At 43.9% G+C, this 18108-nt stretch overlaps 3 protein-coding genes across 5 annotated transcripts; 1 reads left to right on the forward strand and 2 right to left on the reverse strand.

Moving 5' to 3' along the window:
- Positions 1 to 2727: 2727 nt before the first annotated feature.
- LOC311030687 (uncharacterized protein) lies at positions 2728 to 6879 on the reverse strand. The gene is made up of 3 exons (XM_084036607.1): positions 5842 to 6879; positions 5462 to 5579; positions 2728 to 4910 (listed from the first exon to the last, which is right to left on the reverse strand). Exons 1-3 carry the CDS (start codon positions 5856 to 5858, stop codon positions 4698 to 4700), a joined length of 348 nt encoding a protein of 115 aa, XP_083892733.1. The 5' UTR covers positions 5859 to 6879; the 3' UTR covers positions 2728 to 4697.
- Positions 6880 to 7047: 168 nt separating this feature from the next.
- On the forward strand, positions 7048 to 13835 carry hid1a (HID1 domain containing a). 2 transcript variants are annotated; one of them, XM_084036598.1, is made up of 19 exons: positions 7066 to 7281; positions 7938 to 8087; positions 8928 to 9098; positions 9397 to 9513; positions 9964 to 10070; positions 10180 to 10296; positions 10607 to 10814; positions 10907 to 10963; positions 11050 to 11190; positions 11273 to 11363; positions 11443 to 11594; positions 11688 to 11766; positions 11890 to 12054; positions 12143 to 12370; positions 12458 to 12612; positions 12690 to 12776; positions 12858 to 12949; positions 13035 to 13193; positions 13274 to 13835. In XM_084036598.1, the coding sequence occupies exons 1-19, from the start codon at positions 7216 to 7218 to the stop codon at positions 13335 to 13337; spliced, it is 2406 nt and encodes an 801-aa protein (XP_083892724.1). In that variant the 5' UTR covers positions 7066 to 7215; the 3' UTR covers positions 13338 to 13835. The 2 variants fall into 2 exon arrangements, with proteins under 2 accessions (XP_083892723.1, XP_083892724.1); XM_084036597.1 differs by having other exon boundaries at positions 7048 to 7281; positions 12143 to 12612.
- Positions 13836 to 14395: 560 nt separating this feature from the next.
- Positions 14396 to 17964, reverse strand: LOC311030661 (proton channel OTOP2-like; the record flags this gene model as incomplete). 2 transcript variants are annotated; one of them, XM_084036570.1, is made up of 7 exons in its annotated part: positions 17806 to 17964; positions 16600 to 17000; positions 16388 to 16524; positions 16228 to 16286; positions 16030 to 16148; positions 14642 to 15450; positions 14396 to 14566 (listed from the first exon to the last, which is right to left on the reverse strand). In XM_084036570.1, exons 2-7 carry the CDS (start codon positions 16952 to 16954, stop codon positions 14396 to 14398), a joined length of 1650 nt encoding a protein of 549 aa, XP_083892696.1. In that variant the 5' UTR covers positions 16955 to 17000; positions 17806 to 17964. The 2 variants fall into 2 exon arrangements, with proteins under 2 accessions (XP_083892696.1, XP_083892695.1); XM_084036569.1 differs by having other exon boundaries at positions 16388 to 17000.
- Positions 17965 to 18108: the final 144 nt, after the last annotated feature.

The following is an 18108-nucleotide window of genomic DNA, read 5'->3' on the forward strand; positions in this document are numbered from 1 at the left end:
CATGTCAGCCAAAGAGAGGCAAGGGTGACCAGGTCAGCTTCAGCTTACTTTTGCCCTCTTCTCTCATGTTTCTTTATAGCCTTGACCCATACTTCATATTCCTGTGACCGGTTTGCCTCTTTCCAAAATAATCCTAAGAGCGAGATTATTCAAGTCATGAGGCTGAAGGTGAACGAGACGCTGATAAATCTAAAACACGCAGTAGTTTGTCTGCTTGTCTGCAGTGGAGCTGATGCTCACTGTGCCTTTGAGGAGCGATGGGAATCTTAGCGGGAGGACACAAAGAAAAAGGAGCCAAAGACTAACCCAGATTTCTTTTTTTTTTTTGCTGGCCACGGTAAAAATATAACAATGTATGCGCATACATAGACCCCAGAACAAGGACAGTTCATTTAACTCTCTCCTGCCTCTCCACTCAACTGATATGAGCCATTCATCACCGCCCACCTTCATATCTGTGTGCTGCCCGGAAAGGACAGTATGTGCGTGTGTGTGTGCGTTTGTGTACCGGTGTGTGTGTGTGAAAATAGATTAAAGATAAATATCTTCTACATAGACGCTCGCAATTTGACCCTGTTGTAAAATTCCCCAGCTTTTATGAGATGCAGACCGCGAGGTATACTGTTTGTGTCCGGAGTGTGCTGCCCTCTACTGCTCCTTTCGTGAACATCTGGACTCAGAACATCTGCTTTCCAGAAAATACACTATGCAATCAGTATTTAAGCTTAACAATACTGTGACGGTTTAAATGTTTAAAGTATCTTTTTTCTTCTTCTATTGAACTGTCTATTTTTTACACATTATAAAAGGAGCAATTTTAAACAGCATGTGTAATGCAATTCAAGTATTTTATACCGAGTCCAAATTTTAACTCCAGACCATCTTGCGATGATCACACCAGCTGCGATGCCAGACGTCCGTCTCTCTGTATCCGAGTATGTTCTTCTCAACGACCGTTCATCTGATCTACTTCACACTTTGTGGGTGTATTGATGGGGACCCAAGGCAAAGTGCTTTTTGAATTTGGACGCTTAATATTAATAAACTTTGAAAAAGGCAAGCACACAGCCCTCTGTGCAGCAGCGGGGGGGGCGGAGCTTCTAGGCTGTGCAGACCTGAGTCCAGGCCTGACTTTCACTGTGCTTCCCTTCGCTGCTGGATGCTGGTCAACACCTACTTATGTCACATGGATGCTGGAAGTCAACCGACCGGAACCGGAGATCTAACCACATTTCACAACTTGGGGAGTTTTCCCCTGTGAGTAAGACTGTGTTTCCCCAGCGTACTACTTTATACTATCTATTAACACTAATAACCTCACCGCCAGCAAAATACCTTTGCTAATTAAAACCACATGCTTTTTTATAACTACAGTGGTTATATCAAAGCAAGTGACTAATATGGTTATTTGTAAATTACCTTCTTTAGTGTATTTCACTGATGTTTCTGACCACGGGTGACCGTGACTGTTCTTTTAGGGGCAGATTTAGTAATTTGGGGGCTCAAGGCAAAAACCGTCTTGCTTTACTCTTCACCTTTACTCTAACTGGGAATGTTGGGATTAACAGTGTCAGGATATGCTTTTTTTTCCTGAAGTAAAACTTAAGTATTAATTTACATCATGTATGTATAGAATGCTAGATGGTTTAATTATTGTAAAGTGAATGTTATTTTCAGTTAGGCAGTGAGATGACCACCATGGGGGCTCAGGTGTGGTCCTGAGGTCAGAGCAGTCAGGAAGGGAAGTGAGCAGTGTTTGCATGGGCAGTTTTTTTATGACAATAAATGACTTTAATTGACATTATGGATTGTATTTCACTTTGAGAACCCTTGACTTTATTACATTAATGAAAAATAATGCAGATTTGAATGGTTATCTGGTTTTGGGAGTCAAGTCTTTATCCGCAACGTTACTGTAAAGTCAGGTCATTTTGAACAGCCAGATTTTGATTGCGCTAGTAGTTTTAAAAAGCCAAATAAGGCACAATTGAGTCTTCAATCAATTTACATTTTGGCTGTAAATTATTTGTTTAAAATGTATGCTAATTGCAGCAACTCCACCTTGGTTACACAGCACTTGCGTGGCTCTGTGACATTTGCTTCAAAACACAAAAGGCCACCGAAGAGGCATTCCTCAGATGATGCTAAAATGAAAGGTTCACTAAGCATCTTGATCGTCCCCCTCTATATGTTGCTGTGCTGCATGTTTCAAGATGAGAAGGCATGAACCTGAGAAGACAGCGCTGCATTGTCTCGATGCAGGAAGGTTGCTAATCCTGCGTTATCATTGGCTCATTCATCATCTCTAACTTGATAGAGGTAGAGCGAGGGAATCAAAGGGGGGCGCGTAATGAGGACGGCAAGGTAACCGTGGTTACGTGTGATGCATTAATGTATGTAATCTGTTGCTCCGTCTGTGACAAGGACATGTAGTGTACTAATTAGAGAAAACCTTTCACTGCTCTCCGCTTAGACACAGGTCATATCTCATTAATGATGGCCTCAATGTAAGCAGAGTCATTCATTACTGGCCATTTGGAGAAGAAGGGGAGGATGTGAGGACGGAGGGTATTACTGGTTACACATACAGTACATAGCATGCAAAGCTAATAGGCATTTTTTCACAATGGAACTGGAACAAAATCCTTCCAGCATCAACATGTTCAACATTTATCGAAAGAAGGCCAAATGCAGCTTAATGGGGGAAAAAAGAGCAAATAATGCCTTTGTTCAAAAACATTAATTTTTATTTTTTCAAATGAAGGGGTATTTACAAGAAAGAAAAAAGTAAATGGCAGGGCTGATGTCGTGTACAATACGAAATACAAAAAAATATATTATTGGGAAAAAAATAAACCACATCTTCAAAATGCTTCCATTTCTGATAAACCAGTCTGAGGAAAATAATTAAAACAGCCGAGCATACTCCTGGGATGAGGCTTCAGCAATGAAACCAATCCCAGTTTAAGATAAAAGGTGAGACGCACAGCCTTATGGTCAGTGCTTGTACCTGGATGTTCAGTGCACAGGGACACACATACAGCAACCATCAAGTGGTAGTGCACAGGCAGAAAGGCTCGTCTGCAATTAAAACAGCTGTTAAGTGGCTTCAGTAATATTGCAAACAAAGCTTAGGGAATGTCTTTTTGTTCCTAAAGGCTGCACTGTATCCCCCTCCAGACAGAAAGAACTACATTTTCGGACATGCTCAATTGCCCTCTATACAATCAAAAAAAATTAAGACGTTCTAAAGTTTGTATGTGTCATGGGTGTAGCCATTCATTTGCTTTCTCTTGGTGGTGTGAGAATAAAAAATTGGCATCACAAGGAAACAGACACGATCAGTGTTGACATGAATCAATTTGTATTCTCACAATTATTATAAAGACAAGCCAAATATTTTAATTGTCTATAATAATAATAATAATAATAATAATGCGATCTCTACCTGAAATTGCTTCGTGTTCAAGGTCATTATATTGTTAGATAACTGCTGACAACCACAGTTGTGCCCTCATTCCCTATAAGGGAAAATCATAGTGATATTATATGCACTCTCTTTGGTTGTAGGTCTTCAGTTTAAAATAAGGTGTTCAATTCCAATGTCAAACATGTGCGGTGACATTTGACTGGAGACCATGTCCCGTGTCACAATCTACAGCGTTATTATTTTCATGATCATGAGAAGATGAGATGGCTTCAGACGAGATCACAAAAAAACGAAAGGATTCTTATGCAGAGATCATTAAATTATCTATTCCATGATCAGGTGAAAAGAAAACCTAAAAACGCGATCCAACCGACACCTGTGCATAGCACTGCCGAGGATGCACCATATTTTAATAATCAATTATTTGTATTGGATTTGAATCCAAATCAGGAACAATATGTGATAAATGCAACACATTTTTCAAGTGCAGAAAATAGCAAAATTGTTCAAAATTCCACATCTTTTTTTAAGTTTTATGAAGTCCTTTAAAAATTGCATACTGCACGAAAACCAAATAATTTATTCCAAAGCCTGACATGCTACTTAATTTAACTGAAATCTAAAAACTCTATAAACTAATAAAGGAAGGACATAAAACATGACCTCATTGGCCGAGTTAACACCCCCATGGCTTCTCCGGGTCCCTGTAAAGGGATCGCCGTCTAAATATGAAAGCAAATGAGCAGTCCAAGACAAGTGCAAATCCTCCCTGAGACTGGTCGATGTACTCACACAGACATCAGATTCAGCAATATACAACAGAAGTACCCTACTAGGAGACTAAACAAGTCACACTGACCGGCCTAAATTTGTGTTTGGTGCCATTTCTACGGTTCCAGTTTCATACAACATTTAAGACAAAACACAGGGATTTGTCATCATCAATCAGTCACAATAAGGCTCCGAGAGCAGCATGTAAACCAGACTGGTCAGAAATAAAGTGGATCACAAAAGTAATGTTTAAGTTGATCACACAGATATTATTGCTAAAATGATTATCACTTGATTTTTTTGAATGATGAACCCCCCCCATCCCTCCAGATACCTGACCAGGAGCTGGTCTCCATCCACAGAAATGCAGAGCTGCGAGTATCACAGTAACTGGAGCTGGGTGGGAAGAGCTGAGTGGGGTGAATCAGCGAGTGATGCTCTTGCCTGCCTAAAGGAAGCAGTCCTCTGCTGGCTGACAAAGAACGGCATCAGGACGTCAAGTGTGTCTGAGCTGACATCGGCTCTGCAGGCTCTGGAAGTGGGCGTGCTTCAAGATGCGGTTGATCTGCAGGTATGACACCAGGTTCGTCGGGCCGGCCATTTCTGAGGAGTCTCCGGAGCTGAAGGGACTGCAGGGGCCCCCAACGCACTGGCTGCTGCAGCCGACAGCCGCATGTTCTGGACTACAGCTGGTCTCACTGTTGGATGACTGAAATGCATATGTCAACATCAGCAGTGTGCTAGCTGGATATGAATGTCAACATCTACGGTTGTTTCGCCTATATAAATGAAAAGCCATACAATGGAAAGGTTTTTAGGGTAATACATGTCAAAAGTGGACACCAAAAAGGCATCCTTAGCCATGATGGCTCTGAATAAGAAATAAGAAAACTGCTTTTTTGCATAACTAGTTTGGTGCAGTTCAGGCACACTAAAAAAAAAGCCCATCTTGTTCAGTTTGTTGATGCTGGTGGGAAAGCTGTACATCACCAGAAGAGTGTGTGGGATCTTTACTCGATCATACAGTGAAAAGTAGTTAAAAGAAATGCAGGCATAACAATGAAGAACACACCATATGCATTCCTATCAATTCCCATTTTACACCTGAGATCTAGATCTTTTGAACATTTCTGGGGGTTTGGGGTACAGGTGTCTACTATCTACCAAAAAGTGATGCTGCTTAAAGGGAGTGATGGACAACTGTTTGCCTGGCTTCCTACAGTTTCTTCAATCTTAGTTTCCCTCATCAGTTGTTTGTACCTCAGAGTCCCAGGCATCACGTCCTGGTTCAGGGGAGAGAGGATGAGCTCTGCTCTGCCTTTTGGCTTGAGGCACCAGGTGGCCACTCTCCTCATCACCACCGCTGCGCTGCCTTTTCCTGTTTGGGTGCAAGTACACAGTACACAGGTTACACACACGCATTGTGTTACTCAAAAAAACATATACAGCATGTGCCGTAACACATGTATTGATGCTGTAACACCAGGCAAACAATTGCTGCTCGCATGTAAGAACCCCCAGACATTTGTTACACAGCGGCATCAATGTTTTTAAATGGCTGCTGCGACGTCATTACGACATTTGTTGCTAGCACTCTATCATCAGTTAGCTTAACATAATGTGTTGTAGGACTCACTCACCTGTTTTCAGTCAACATATGATTGCACTAAATCAATCTCGGAAGTTTCCTTTGTTTTCGTTCTGCCCAGACTGGAAGACCCGACCGGTTGAGGACTTGCTAGCTTGTTCCGTTAGTTGATGGCCTATCACCTGATTTAGCTAACTAACCTTGCCTCGCTAGCTAATTATATTGAATATCGATTTGAAACAATTACACATTTTGGCCACACTAAGAGAATACTAGTATACAATTAACTACAAAGACAGGGAACTGGCTTTTAATTTGCATAAAGATCGGGTAATACCCAGTTAGCGTTAAGCTAGCTAGGTTACTTAAAACGCCAGTCACCAACGTCAACGTCACCGCTAGCTAACCTTCTTAGCTTGTGCTCTTAATTAGCTGACCACAGCACATACTGCAGATACATGGCCTAGTTTCTTCGATAACCCTCTAACAACCTTAACTACCGGAGCCCGGGTAAAACGGCACACTTTTAGCTCACTCTAGCTAGCTATAACAACCACAGCCAAGCTAAAGCCACAGCCAACCCATGAACCAACCGCTTCAGTTGTGTTTACATGACACTGCGGCTGCGCGAAGACTAGAAATGGTGACTTTAAATGCTGTGGGAAAACGTAATTGTATTATTCTAGTTGTAGAGTCAGAGTAGTTTGCCGAGGCATCAGATATGACACAGAAGTTTATCGAAGGCGATAGTTAAACTGAAGTTATGAACACCATTAGGTTTTGTAGATGTACACGTATGGATTACAGGTGATATATCTTCGGAAAGAAAGTAGGGGTTTACGAGCGGCTCTTAAACGCATCGTATAATAACACTGGTGCACACTTGCAGTGCAGTCTATGAGCTGTACAAATCACAGCGAGTGCATTTGTTTGTACTTCATAGATGCAAATTGTCTTAATATTAAAGACACAGCAATCGACACAATATTGGCCCATGGCCTGACACGATGTAATTCCACTCACAATATGTCGCTGTTTAAGAGCGGTGTTATTAAACATGGCAGTTGATTTTTTTGCTTTAAAGGTTGAAAATACTGAACAATAAAAATATCTACAATGAAACAGAAACGAGCTGCTGCCCATTCCCCCCATGAAACCAGCGTGTCTGTTTTATACCAAAGCATGCAACAATTTCCAGCCATGATGTTAGAAAATAGGCTATATGCTATATCAGTTGAATATGCTGGAAACAAAACATCTGACTAAATGACATCTTCACAACCCGGAAGTTACACCCTGTCGGGCAGCCAATAAGAGTAAAAAAAAACAACGCCTCCGCGAATGACTCGAGCGAAGGACGGAGGTGAGATTAACAGGGATCCTCAGCAGCTGTGGTCCTTTTTTATTCTAAAGGGAAATAATCGCAATGGGCAGCACCGACTCAAAACTGAACTTCAGGAAAGCAGTGATTCAGCTGACAACCAAAACACAGGTATGTATGCGCTTCCATAATGCCGAATAAAGGATTGAGTAGAGAGAGAAAGTGTGTCGACGAGCGCGCCGGACAGCATCACCGAGGAGATGAGATAACGCGTATGATGCAGTGGCGAAAAGCAAGTCTCATGTTGCATGCGCGCTTTTCCGCTCGCATTGTTTTATTTAGCGAAAATCATTCAATATTTGCATTTAAGGTGGACGTGGAAAGACATCGACCTAAAATGTATGTCGTGGATTCGGCAAAATGGGAGCCGACTCCTCCGATGCAGATTACACGGACAGCTTTAATTCGGGCTGTTTAGTTGTTGATTGCAAAACAGACGATAGCGCTATCAAAACTGATGACGTAGGCCTGGCAATGACCACGTTTGCAGATGCGGCAGGTGGACTGTGCTTAGACCAGTGTGCCAGATCATGTGTCCTCGCTGCTGCTAGAATAAAGCTTGTGTTTACATATCCATTAGGTAGGCCTTCAGTGAGCTATACAATAAAAGACTAAACAACCCTGCGTGCATTATAAGGAAAATGGCTAAAGTATACTTGAATGCACTGTCAGATCAATAAAGCCATTGTATTTCCAATCCTACTGACATAATATGCTCCATTTGGCTCTGTTATACGGGAATTAAAAAGTAAACATATTTTCTACAGCCAGTGGAAGCCACAGACGATGCCTTCTGGGACCAGTTCTGGGCAGACACCACCACCACGGTCCAGGACGTTTTTGCACTGGTGCCAGCTGCAGAGATAAGAGCTGTTCGAGAGGAGTCCCCTTCCAATTTAGCCACCCTCTGCTATAAGGTATACATCTGCGTCACACGAGCTGGGAGATGAGATTGCATGGGGCACACTCCTCGCTTCGAGGCTACATCGTGGAATAGTGTTGTTTTGTCGGAGCCGAGCACAGGGGTCTGTCAGCAGGGCACTGCCTTGGCTCTCAGATGTGGGAATGAGTGAGTCAACTCCCCTTCCTTTCCCCTCCGCTTCCCCTCGCTCAGTACCAGCTTCCGTTTGAAGCCGCCTATCAGAAACAAAACAGACATACTGGGGACCCACAGCCTAATTAAATAAAGAGGAGGAGATGAGGGCTCTTGAAGCTGAGCTGATTTAAAGGGATTTGTTACCCTTTTTAAAAAATGGGCGGCAATGAGTTGTTGATTACATTTAGATAATGGAAAGTAAGTCTTTGTGTTCAAGGCCCAAAACAACAACAAATGTCCCCTTATCATGTAGATATCAAGCGTACGTCCCAGTGGAAATTATATCTAGTCTACACAGACTTTACAGATGTGATGCTGCAGTTTGCGTCCAGTCGGTTGTGTAGTTAATTATTAGTAGTAATTATTATTAAGTGTGAGTTTACTGCAAAGGTTTGTCTCAGCCTTACGAAACAATTTGTATTCCCACATTATTATCCCTAATTTCTAACGGAACAACAAGTCTGGGAAACACAGCTGTTTGTCATGTTACAGTAATAACAATTAACATAATAAATAATAAATAACAGTAATAAAATAGGCATTGATGTGGTTGTAGCAATTTGGGTAATTAAAAAAACCAAACCTTTGTGCCGCTCATGTTTACATACCGCACGTATTCACTCCCTCACACCTCCCTGGTTGGGTTCCTTTGTCTCCTCAGGCTGTGGAGAAACTGGTGCAGGGTGCGGAGTCTGGTTGCCCAACAGAGAGGGAGAAGCAGGTGATCCTGAACTGCACTCGCATCCTGAGCCGCATCCTTCCCTACATCTTTGAGGACCAGGACTGGAGAGGATTCTTCTGGTCCACGGTGCCCGGTGCTGGACGGGCTGGGGTGAGTGGGCACAGGAAAGGACCCCCCCCCCCCCCCCATACAAGATGTTATTGTTTGTTACTCAGAATCAGTTGCATAATATACAATGTTGGCTTCTTGGATGCTTGCTCACTACTGAGAGAGGATATAATGTAATGAAAGTGGTTTCCTCATTCCAGTTGTAAGGTTGTTTTTTTTTCCTGTAGAGCAGGAAATATCAGCCTTTTCTTCCAGGAGATGAACACTTTTCTTTGTTACCCCATGTATTTAAGTGAATGCTAGAGAATAAGCCATATATACATGTGTCCATCCCCTCCAGACCGATGAGCTGGACGATGACGACGGAGCTCGACCGCTGGCTGAGTCGCTGCTCCTGGCTATCGCTGACCTCCTCTTCTGCCCCGACTTCACCGTGCACAGCCACAGGAGAGGCCCGGTGAGTACCCAGTGTCCCGTCACCACGCAGGTACGTCGGCTCGCCACCATCCGGCGACGTTGTTATTGTTCAAGGTATTTTTTTAGAGCTCTTGTTTCCTTCTTCCTGGTCCAACGTTGCCCAACAAAGCCGTCGCTTTCGTGCTTCACGAGACAGGAATGTTGCACGTCATGTTGCATCATTGTTTGCAGTAAATGCTCGTTAGATTTAAACACTGGAAAATTGTGAACACATTCAACACCATCTCCCTAAACCACGTCATGGAAAATATGCTTGTTTAAAGTACCTAAAGGAAGTTAAGAAAAAAGGAGTGTGTCCATATACCAATTAAACAGCTTTGTATAGATCTTTTAGGTATGAGGAAGTATAGAGTAGCGAGATTGTTGGACAGATATTCTGAGAAATATGAATCCTGCACTTTGAATAAAACATCTTTGTGTCTACATCCAGGACTCGGTGGAGAACATGCAGTCCATAGACAGCTGTGAGTACATCTGGGAGGCGGGGGTGGGCTTTGCACAATCACCCCCTCTCAACTACATCCACGATCTGAACAGGTGAGTCAGCCGGCTGCGTGCAGGCTTTTCTCCCATGTTTATTTTCATGGATGACTTTTTTTTCGGTCCACTTCTATGCCTTTTTTTTTTTTCCACTGATCCACTTTAGGACAGAGTTGCTGAGATTATTACTAACCTGCTTCTCTGAGGCCATGTACCTGCCCTCTTCATCCGACAACAACGTCCTCAACCCGTGGGTGACGTTCTTCTGCTCCACGGAAAATAGGTAATGGCTAGATGACGTAACGTATGGGCAAACATTTATGATGATGTGCATCCATCTCACCATAAAGTGAGTTTTCTAAAATCTCTCCAGAAGAAAACCTTGATTCGGTGAGTTACCACTACTTGTAAAAAGCATTTAGCAAGAGTTGTTGTGACTAAAAACAAGTACCACTTAGTTTTATTTGAGAGCTTTCAAATTGCTTTCATGGTCTTAGAATAGAATATAATGCCCCTTTCCAGTACAAATTAAGATATATTATAATTTTCATTTTGCAAATATATTCTCATCTTCATAACTTTTTCCCCTCTAGACACGCTTTGCCTCTGTTCACCTCTCTGCTGAATGTGGTCTGCGCCTACGACCCAGTGGGCTACGGCATCCCGTACAACCACTTGCTCTTCTCGGACTACCGGGAGCAGCTGGTGGAGCAGGCTGTGCAGATCCTCATTGTGACGCTGGAGCATGACGGAGGGGTTCCCCACAGGCCCCCCTCCCCACCCAGCCTGGAGGACCAAGAGGTACTGCACCAAGACCCCCTCGGCGAAATCGGTCCCGACGACTGCATGACGTGTTTCCTGGCGTTCCAATAAATCTCTTTCTCTGTGTGCAGTCTGCAGGCCCCGAGAACCTGTTTGTGAATTATTTGTCAAGAATCCACAGAGAGGAGGTATGGTGATTATCATTTTTTTTGTAAAATACACAAAGATCCCTGTAAAGATGTCCAAAGCACACCTTCTGTCTCTCCGTTGGCAGGACTTTGACTTTGTATTGAAGGGCCTTGCTCGTCTGCTCACCAACCCGCTGACTCAGACGTACCTGCCCAACTCCACCAAGAAGATCCAGTTCCACCAAGAGCTGTTGGTGCTTTTCTGGAAGCTTTGTGACTTCAACAAGGTTGGAACAAATAATTAAATCTATCTTTAATTAAGAGTCTGAGCTTTTACCAACCAAAATCCCCTTTGTCTTCCCACGACAGAAGTTCCTGTTTTTTGTCCTGAAGAGCAGCGACGTGCTGGACATTCTGGTTCCTATCCTCTTCTACCTGAACGATGCCAGGGCCGACCAGTGTGAGTCTCATCCCAGTGTTGTATCTGCTTCCTTGTGCCTTATTAACGTGTTTAATGCTGAGGTGTTCTCTGGCTTCAGCCCGTGTTGGACTCATGCACATCGGTGTGTTCATTTTGCTGCTGCTGAGCGGGGAGAGAAACTTTGGCGTGCGCCTGAACAAGCCCTACTCCGTCCACGTGCCGATGGACATCCCGGTGTTCACCGGGACTCACGCCGACCTGCTTATCGTGGTGAGCGTCCGCCGCATCGCGTCATCCGAAATGCTCTTTGTTGCTGCCAAACGAAGATGCGCTGAATGCTTACAGCTGTCACTGTTTTTCTAGGTGTTTCACAAGATTATCACCACAGGCCACCAGCGTCTCCAGCCTTTGTTCGACTGCCTGCTCACGATCATTGTCAACGGTGAGTTGCTTTGGTGCCATCTGTCTGGCGATGCGCCGATATTATTTGCCACATCAGCTACTTTTAAAGTTTCCATGACAAATAGATGCTATGCATGTCTTCTTAACATTTCTCCCTCTGCAGTTTCTCCCTATTTAAAGAGCCTGTCTATGGTGGCAGCCAATAAACTGCTCCACTTGCTGGAGGCTTTTTCCACCGGCTGGTTCCTGTTCTCCGTCGCCCAGAACCATCACCTTGTGTTCTTCCTCCTCGAGGCTTTCAATAATATCATTCAGTATCAGTTTGATGGTAAGAGAACGCTGACATTCTCCAGTTATTAGAAAGGACTTTGTTTAAAATCTGTGCATTCAGTAAATCTTTCTTTTTCCACCTCCAGGAAACTGCAATCTGGTGTACGCCATCATCCGCAAACGTAACGTGTTCCACCAGTTGGCCAACCTGCCCTCTGACCCGGGGTCCATCCAGAAGGCTTTGCAGAGGAAGAGGAAGTCTCCGGATGTCATTTCCCGCACTAGCTCGCAGGAGACCGTGTCCATGGAGGGTTCTCACCCCGCGGTGGCGGCGGAGCCCGGTACACTGAAGACCAGTCTGGTTGCTATACCAGGTACCTGTTTCTTCATAGGATTCGTTGAAAATAACAAATGTAGACAATCACCAGACTTGGTTTCCTATGATTCATGGTCCCCTGCAGGGATTGATAAACTGACTGAGAAGTCCCAGGTGTCAGAAGATGGCACCATGGTGTCAGTTCCAAAGATGGACCCCTCACAAGCGGCCCACTCAGACCAAAATGCAGTCACTACCGGGGCCAGCGACACGGAGTCAAACTCGGGCCGAGACAATGAAGTAAGTGTGTGTTTAGGTGCCTTTTGTTTAAAAGTGTACGCACAGATGTCAGTAAACGCATTTCTTCACATTTCCAGGATGTTTTCTACACTGAAGCAGAAATGGAGAGACGACGTCTGTCGAGTGCGTCTTCGGCATCATTTTGGGCTCCCACGCCAGAATGGGTCAGCACCTTATACTGCACTCAGCCTCACACATTTATGGCAGAATGCATAACTGATCTGGATTCACTTTTTTGGTCTCAGGTCCTCTCCTGGAAGTGTAAACTCCCCCTACAGACCATCATGCGACTTCTACAGGTTCTAGTTCCCCAGGTGGAAAAGATCTGCATCGATAAGTACGTAAAATGCACCTTTTCCTTTTTGTGGCCCTTTTTAAAAATAAATATCAGCGTAAACGTGTGCTCACGTGTTTCCCTGCAGGGGTCTGACAGACGAATCAGAAATCCTGAAGTTCCTCCAGCATGGCACATTAGTGGGCCTGCTGCCAGTTCCTCACCCCATCCTCATCCGAAAGTATCAGGCCAACGCGGGCACCGCCATGTGGTTTCGCACCTACATGTGGGGCGTCGTCTATTTGCGGTGAGTCAGAAGCAAGAGCGTTCCTGCAAACTATCTATCAACGTTGACGGAGAGTGCTCACGTTTTTTTCCTTTTTCCAGCAACGTGGACCCTCCGATCTGGTACGACACCGATGTCCGCCTCTTTGAGATCCAGAGGATGTAGACTGAAGACTAAAAAAGGAACTCTCCTCCCTTCAGTATCTGCTGGTTTCCCAGTAAAACTAACTTGCATCCCCCCATCATTATCATGACAACGCTTCCACCGCCAACTTGGGTAGGAGAGTCGTTCAGACGAGCGACGAGATTAAGATGGGAGATGATGGAATTAATCAATGTCCATAAAACCACTGCGTTTGTACATTCAACACCTCAAGACCGTAGAATGTCTTTGCAGTCAGACGGCGCAATGCTGGTGTTTCACGTTCTTCGTCGTACTTGCCATGCTTTAAAAGTGCACTCTGTATGAGTCGTCCGTTAATATGGTTGTAGTTTGTGACGATGTAACTCCGGGATTTTGGAGTCATGATATATAGATTGTATGTATTTTATGTATATTACCAGGTTGTTTGGATCTGGCTGGCTATGCCAACAATGCTTGATGTTGAAATTTGTATTTTACGTAAATTATCCTGAAAATATATATTGATATGCATCTGCAAAATGCTTTTGAGCTATGCTTACACACACACACACTCTCAAATCAAAATCAGTTTCAAATGCATAGATTATGAGGAGGTTTTTTTTATGATATGCATGAAGCTTGACCACAACATGCTGAAGTGAAAGCTGCCCCTTCACACCATGACCACTAGATGGCAACGTGACCCTCTCCATCAACAAGTAGTCCAATGTTTGGACATCTGTACTGCCACAATTAAAAGCCAGAAATAATACACAAATATATAACCTATATTTGGAGTAGAATGCTATGTTATTTTTTTTATTTTTTTTTTACCAACATTATGGGATGTATGGGCATCTTAAGGGTCATGTGAGCAAAGCATACATAAATAATAAATATGATCAAGTTTGATGACCAATTTCATGGTCGTTAATAACGGCACATCATTATCAAGCTATTAATTAAATATAAATTAAAATTTCAGCCAACACATTTTCTTCCAAGTTAAATTTGTATTTATTTTAACACTTTAAAACTTTACATTTTATAAATAAAATTGATCGATACAAAAAAAAAAAAAAAAAAAAAAAGAAAGGTATCTAGGAGATCAAGTATACCTCAAAGAGACTGGCGACAGAGTGCATGCGGTAGAAGATTCCAAAGGGAAGTCCAATATTAACAATGGCCGCCCACATTGTGAATTTGTAGAATTTGATCTCGACGGGATGATCGAACTGGGGACGAGCGCCGAAGGCAGGCATGATCCACAGCTGTCGACGCAGAGAGAATGATTCAGCATGACGCATTTCAAACAGGAAAACAAATGATGAATGAAGACAACTTACAATGATGTTAGCAAGCAGCAGAAAGGCACAGACTTCCTTGAGCACCCTTCTCTTCCAACTTGGCTTATCGGGCCCTGAAGTCACCGAGTAGCGGGACTTCCGGTGCTCCAGATCGACGCCCATCTCCGGATGTTGCTGGAAGGCGTGAGCGTTCGTGTGCAGGGCCGCCTCCTGCATCATGTGGAAGGGCTCCCGATGGAGGCCTTCGATGATGAAGTAGTTCTGCAGGCCGAGCTGGAGCACGGTCAGCACGGCCCAGGACAGGTTGAGGGCGTTGAGGTACCCCCTGGCCCCCGTCGCCACCACCGCCACGATGGTGAAATAGCTGATGATGAACTGTCCCATGGAGGCTCCCACCAGCAGGCCCACGTCCAGGCTGAGGGTGGGGTTTTTCCCCGACACATGCTCCCTGTGGTCCAGCCTGTAGACGACGCAGCCGATCACGGTGGAAAGGCACATCAGGCCCGCTATCACTATGTTCATGACGAAGTGAATCAGCAGGGCCTGCTTTATTTTCTTATCGTCGTCCGTTTGTATGTGCACCTCATACACTATGAACGTCACAAGCCCTACCAGCACCAGGACTGCTCCCATCACAGGTCCCGCACACACCTCTTTTGGGCGGAATTTCACATGGTGGTGGTGGTGGTGGTCCTCCACGAGCCGACCGACGTTTTTCCACATGACGTAGGCCATGGCCGAAGCGAAGAGGCTGTATTCTATGACGAAGGGGTACAGGTAGTAGGAGGCCTCTTTGAAGGTGTCGCACAACGAGTGGCTGCAGTTGCACTTCTTGTAGCCGTAGCTGGCTGGAATGGAAAGTTTCAAATCACCCTTCTCTCTTTATCATTATTTCACTTGATACAATACAGGACAAAGTGAGACATGAGACCAACAGTGTGAGAGACAAGACATTGAGAATACACAAGTGAGACAGTACAACGATGCAGGACAAATATACGAGCAGGATGACATTTTTATACGTGTGTGTGTGTGTGTGTGTGTGTGTGTGTGTGTGTGTGTGTGTGTATACACATCAGGAATTAATATCAAGAATAGGGGATAATGTGAAAAACGAAGCTACAACTAAATAAAAAAAATTGAAAATAAATAAATAAAAAAACTGTCTATTTTTCATAATGAAAATAATGATTGTACTAATAATAATAGTAATGTTAATAAATAGAAACAGGGAAGAGGGGAAGAAAAAAAGGTGGAGACACTAATGGTATGATGAATGAAATGATTATCAAAATATCAGTCATAATAAAAAATATTCATAGTAATAATGATATATATAATATGAACAAAATAATGATCAAAATATCAATACGAGTCACTCTTTTCTGAACGGATTCCACAAATTAATTGGAAACGTGCCTAAATACCTCTGTACATCTTGTGTGAGAGGTTGAGATTGGGAATCTCGGTCTGGTGGACCGATTCCTCGGTCACAGCGGCCATCCACACCACCAGGTTAGTGGAGAGCGTGAGAGTGAGGCCACACCTGGAAGGATGGAAACACAGAGTGTCTTGCAAGATATAAAAAAAAAGAAAGTAGAAGGTAAAGGTAGAAAATCATGTACCGTGTAAAATTTGTGTGCAGCTGCACACAGTCCTTTGCGTGAATCCACAGGAAGTAGGTCTAAAAAAATAAATGCAAAACTTTTGTTAGGTTCTCAGAATCATCCACAAGTAAGGCATGTTCTTGCGATGCATGAGTAGTGTTTTTAAAAATGCAACAACCTGGACGAACAGAAATACGGCTTGCACAACAGGAAAGGCAACTTTAACAGCAGAATCACAGTGAAGGTAGCCCACATAGGTGGCGATCTTGAAGATGTCCAGGAGGAGACTGAGAAGCCCAAACAGCAGCATTCCAGCTGGAACGTAAACATTAAAAGTCATCAATCCCTGAAATGTGCTCATGGGAAATAAGAAGCCCAGGAAGTACTGACCCCGGAGCCACACGGGCCCCGCGTGGCTGTCTTTGAACGAGATGGCCTGATCCTTCCGAGAGGTGATGACCGTGTAGAACAGCATCCAGGACATGGTGAGGAGGAGGAGGACGATGAGGAAGATTTGCCTGTGCACGGTAGTGATGGCCACGCTGTTGAAGGCGCTGCCGCTGACCAGAGCACAGCCCAGGATCAGGATGTTGATGCAGATGATGCCGGACAGGAGCCAGCCGCCGCCGTGGTGAGCCCTCTCCATCACGGCCTCCACGTGGTGAGCGTGCTCGGCGACCTCCTCCACACTGGGACTACAGGTGAGACTGGGTAAATGTTGGATGTTGGTCATCTGAGCGGCCATTTCGATGTTGGATTGATGGGCGTCCACGTCATCGTTGGGTGTTTTTCTGCAAAGTGTTACAGAAAAAAGAGCAATACACAGTTTAATGTGCCAGCTGGGATTAAAAACTAAATTTAAATCACATATTGTAGGCCTAGATAAGGGTCTGGAAAAGTGAGTACATCCCTAAAATTGCTCACACTCCAAATTCTTTATCTGCATTTCATAATTTTACCTACTGGACAAGAGGTGTCCATGTTTCTGCAAATTTCCCCTTTTTTACAAATATGAGGGGGAAGAATATTAAATTGTTATAATAACAAATTACACCACCCTTGGATGAACACCAGTGCAAAACGCATAATCTCCCAAAAAGTAGATTTTGAGGCAAAAATCTTGCATTAAATCGTAGTTAGCGTTTGATGTAATAAGTAGGACTCTCTGTTGATGACCAATGAAACGCTCCCGAGTGAAAACACGTGACTAAGAAGTTACCGAGAGAAACTTTTGCTGCAGGTCCGGAACATCTTATGAGCTATGGTTTTCATGTTCCTCCATAGAAGACAATACAATAATCACTTGGACATATTTATCATATCAAAGATATTTAAAAAAGGGTATAAAAAACAGAAACCAGCGTCCTCGTGTTGCGGGTGGGATCGCGCAGGAAGGCGGCGCAGCGCGCAAGGTGCAGCAAATGAAGACAAACGGGGTGTAATTAGTCGCAGCTGGCAAGTCCTCGGCCCCGCAGCACCCACAATGCACCGCGATCGTTATTGAGCGCATATTCCGATGGACCCCTTCCAAGCCCAATTTGGCGAAGAATTTTATTGTTATTCCATGTCAACACTCAATAGTATTGACCCACTTACCTCCAATCCCATGCGTATGAACGCGTCCCCTCGGGACATCCATGTTCACTGCGGGTGTGTGTTTGTTTTTATGTTGTTATACATTATCCTGGTACCTGTAGCACAGAGGAGGGTTTCACTCGTCAAATTAAAAACCCTCTGTTGACTCCACACATTTCAAAAAACTCAGTGACCTAGAAATAGTCAAAGCAGCTTGCTCCTTCATTCTGCTAATTAACTGCTCGAGACAATGTTGAATAAGGTCCTAAAGGAACTTTAAAGTCCTTACATTCATATTTGTAACTTAACTGGATTTCATATTCA

The sequence above is a fragment of the Eutrigla gurnardus genome (genome assembly GCF_963514095.1).
Source record: "Eutrigla gurnardus genome assembly, chromosome: 20".
Classification (NCBI taxonomy): Eukaryota; Metazoa; Chordata; class Actinopteri; order Perciformes; family Triglidae; genus Eutrigla; species Eutrigla gurnardus.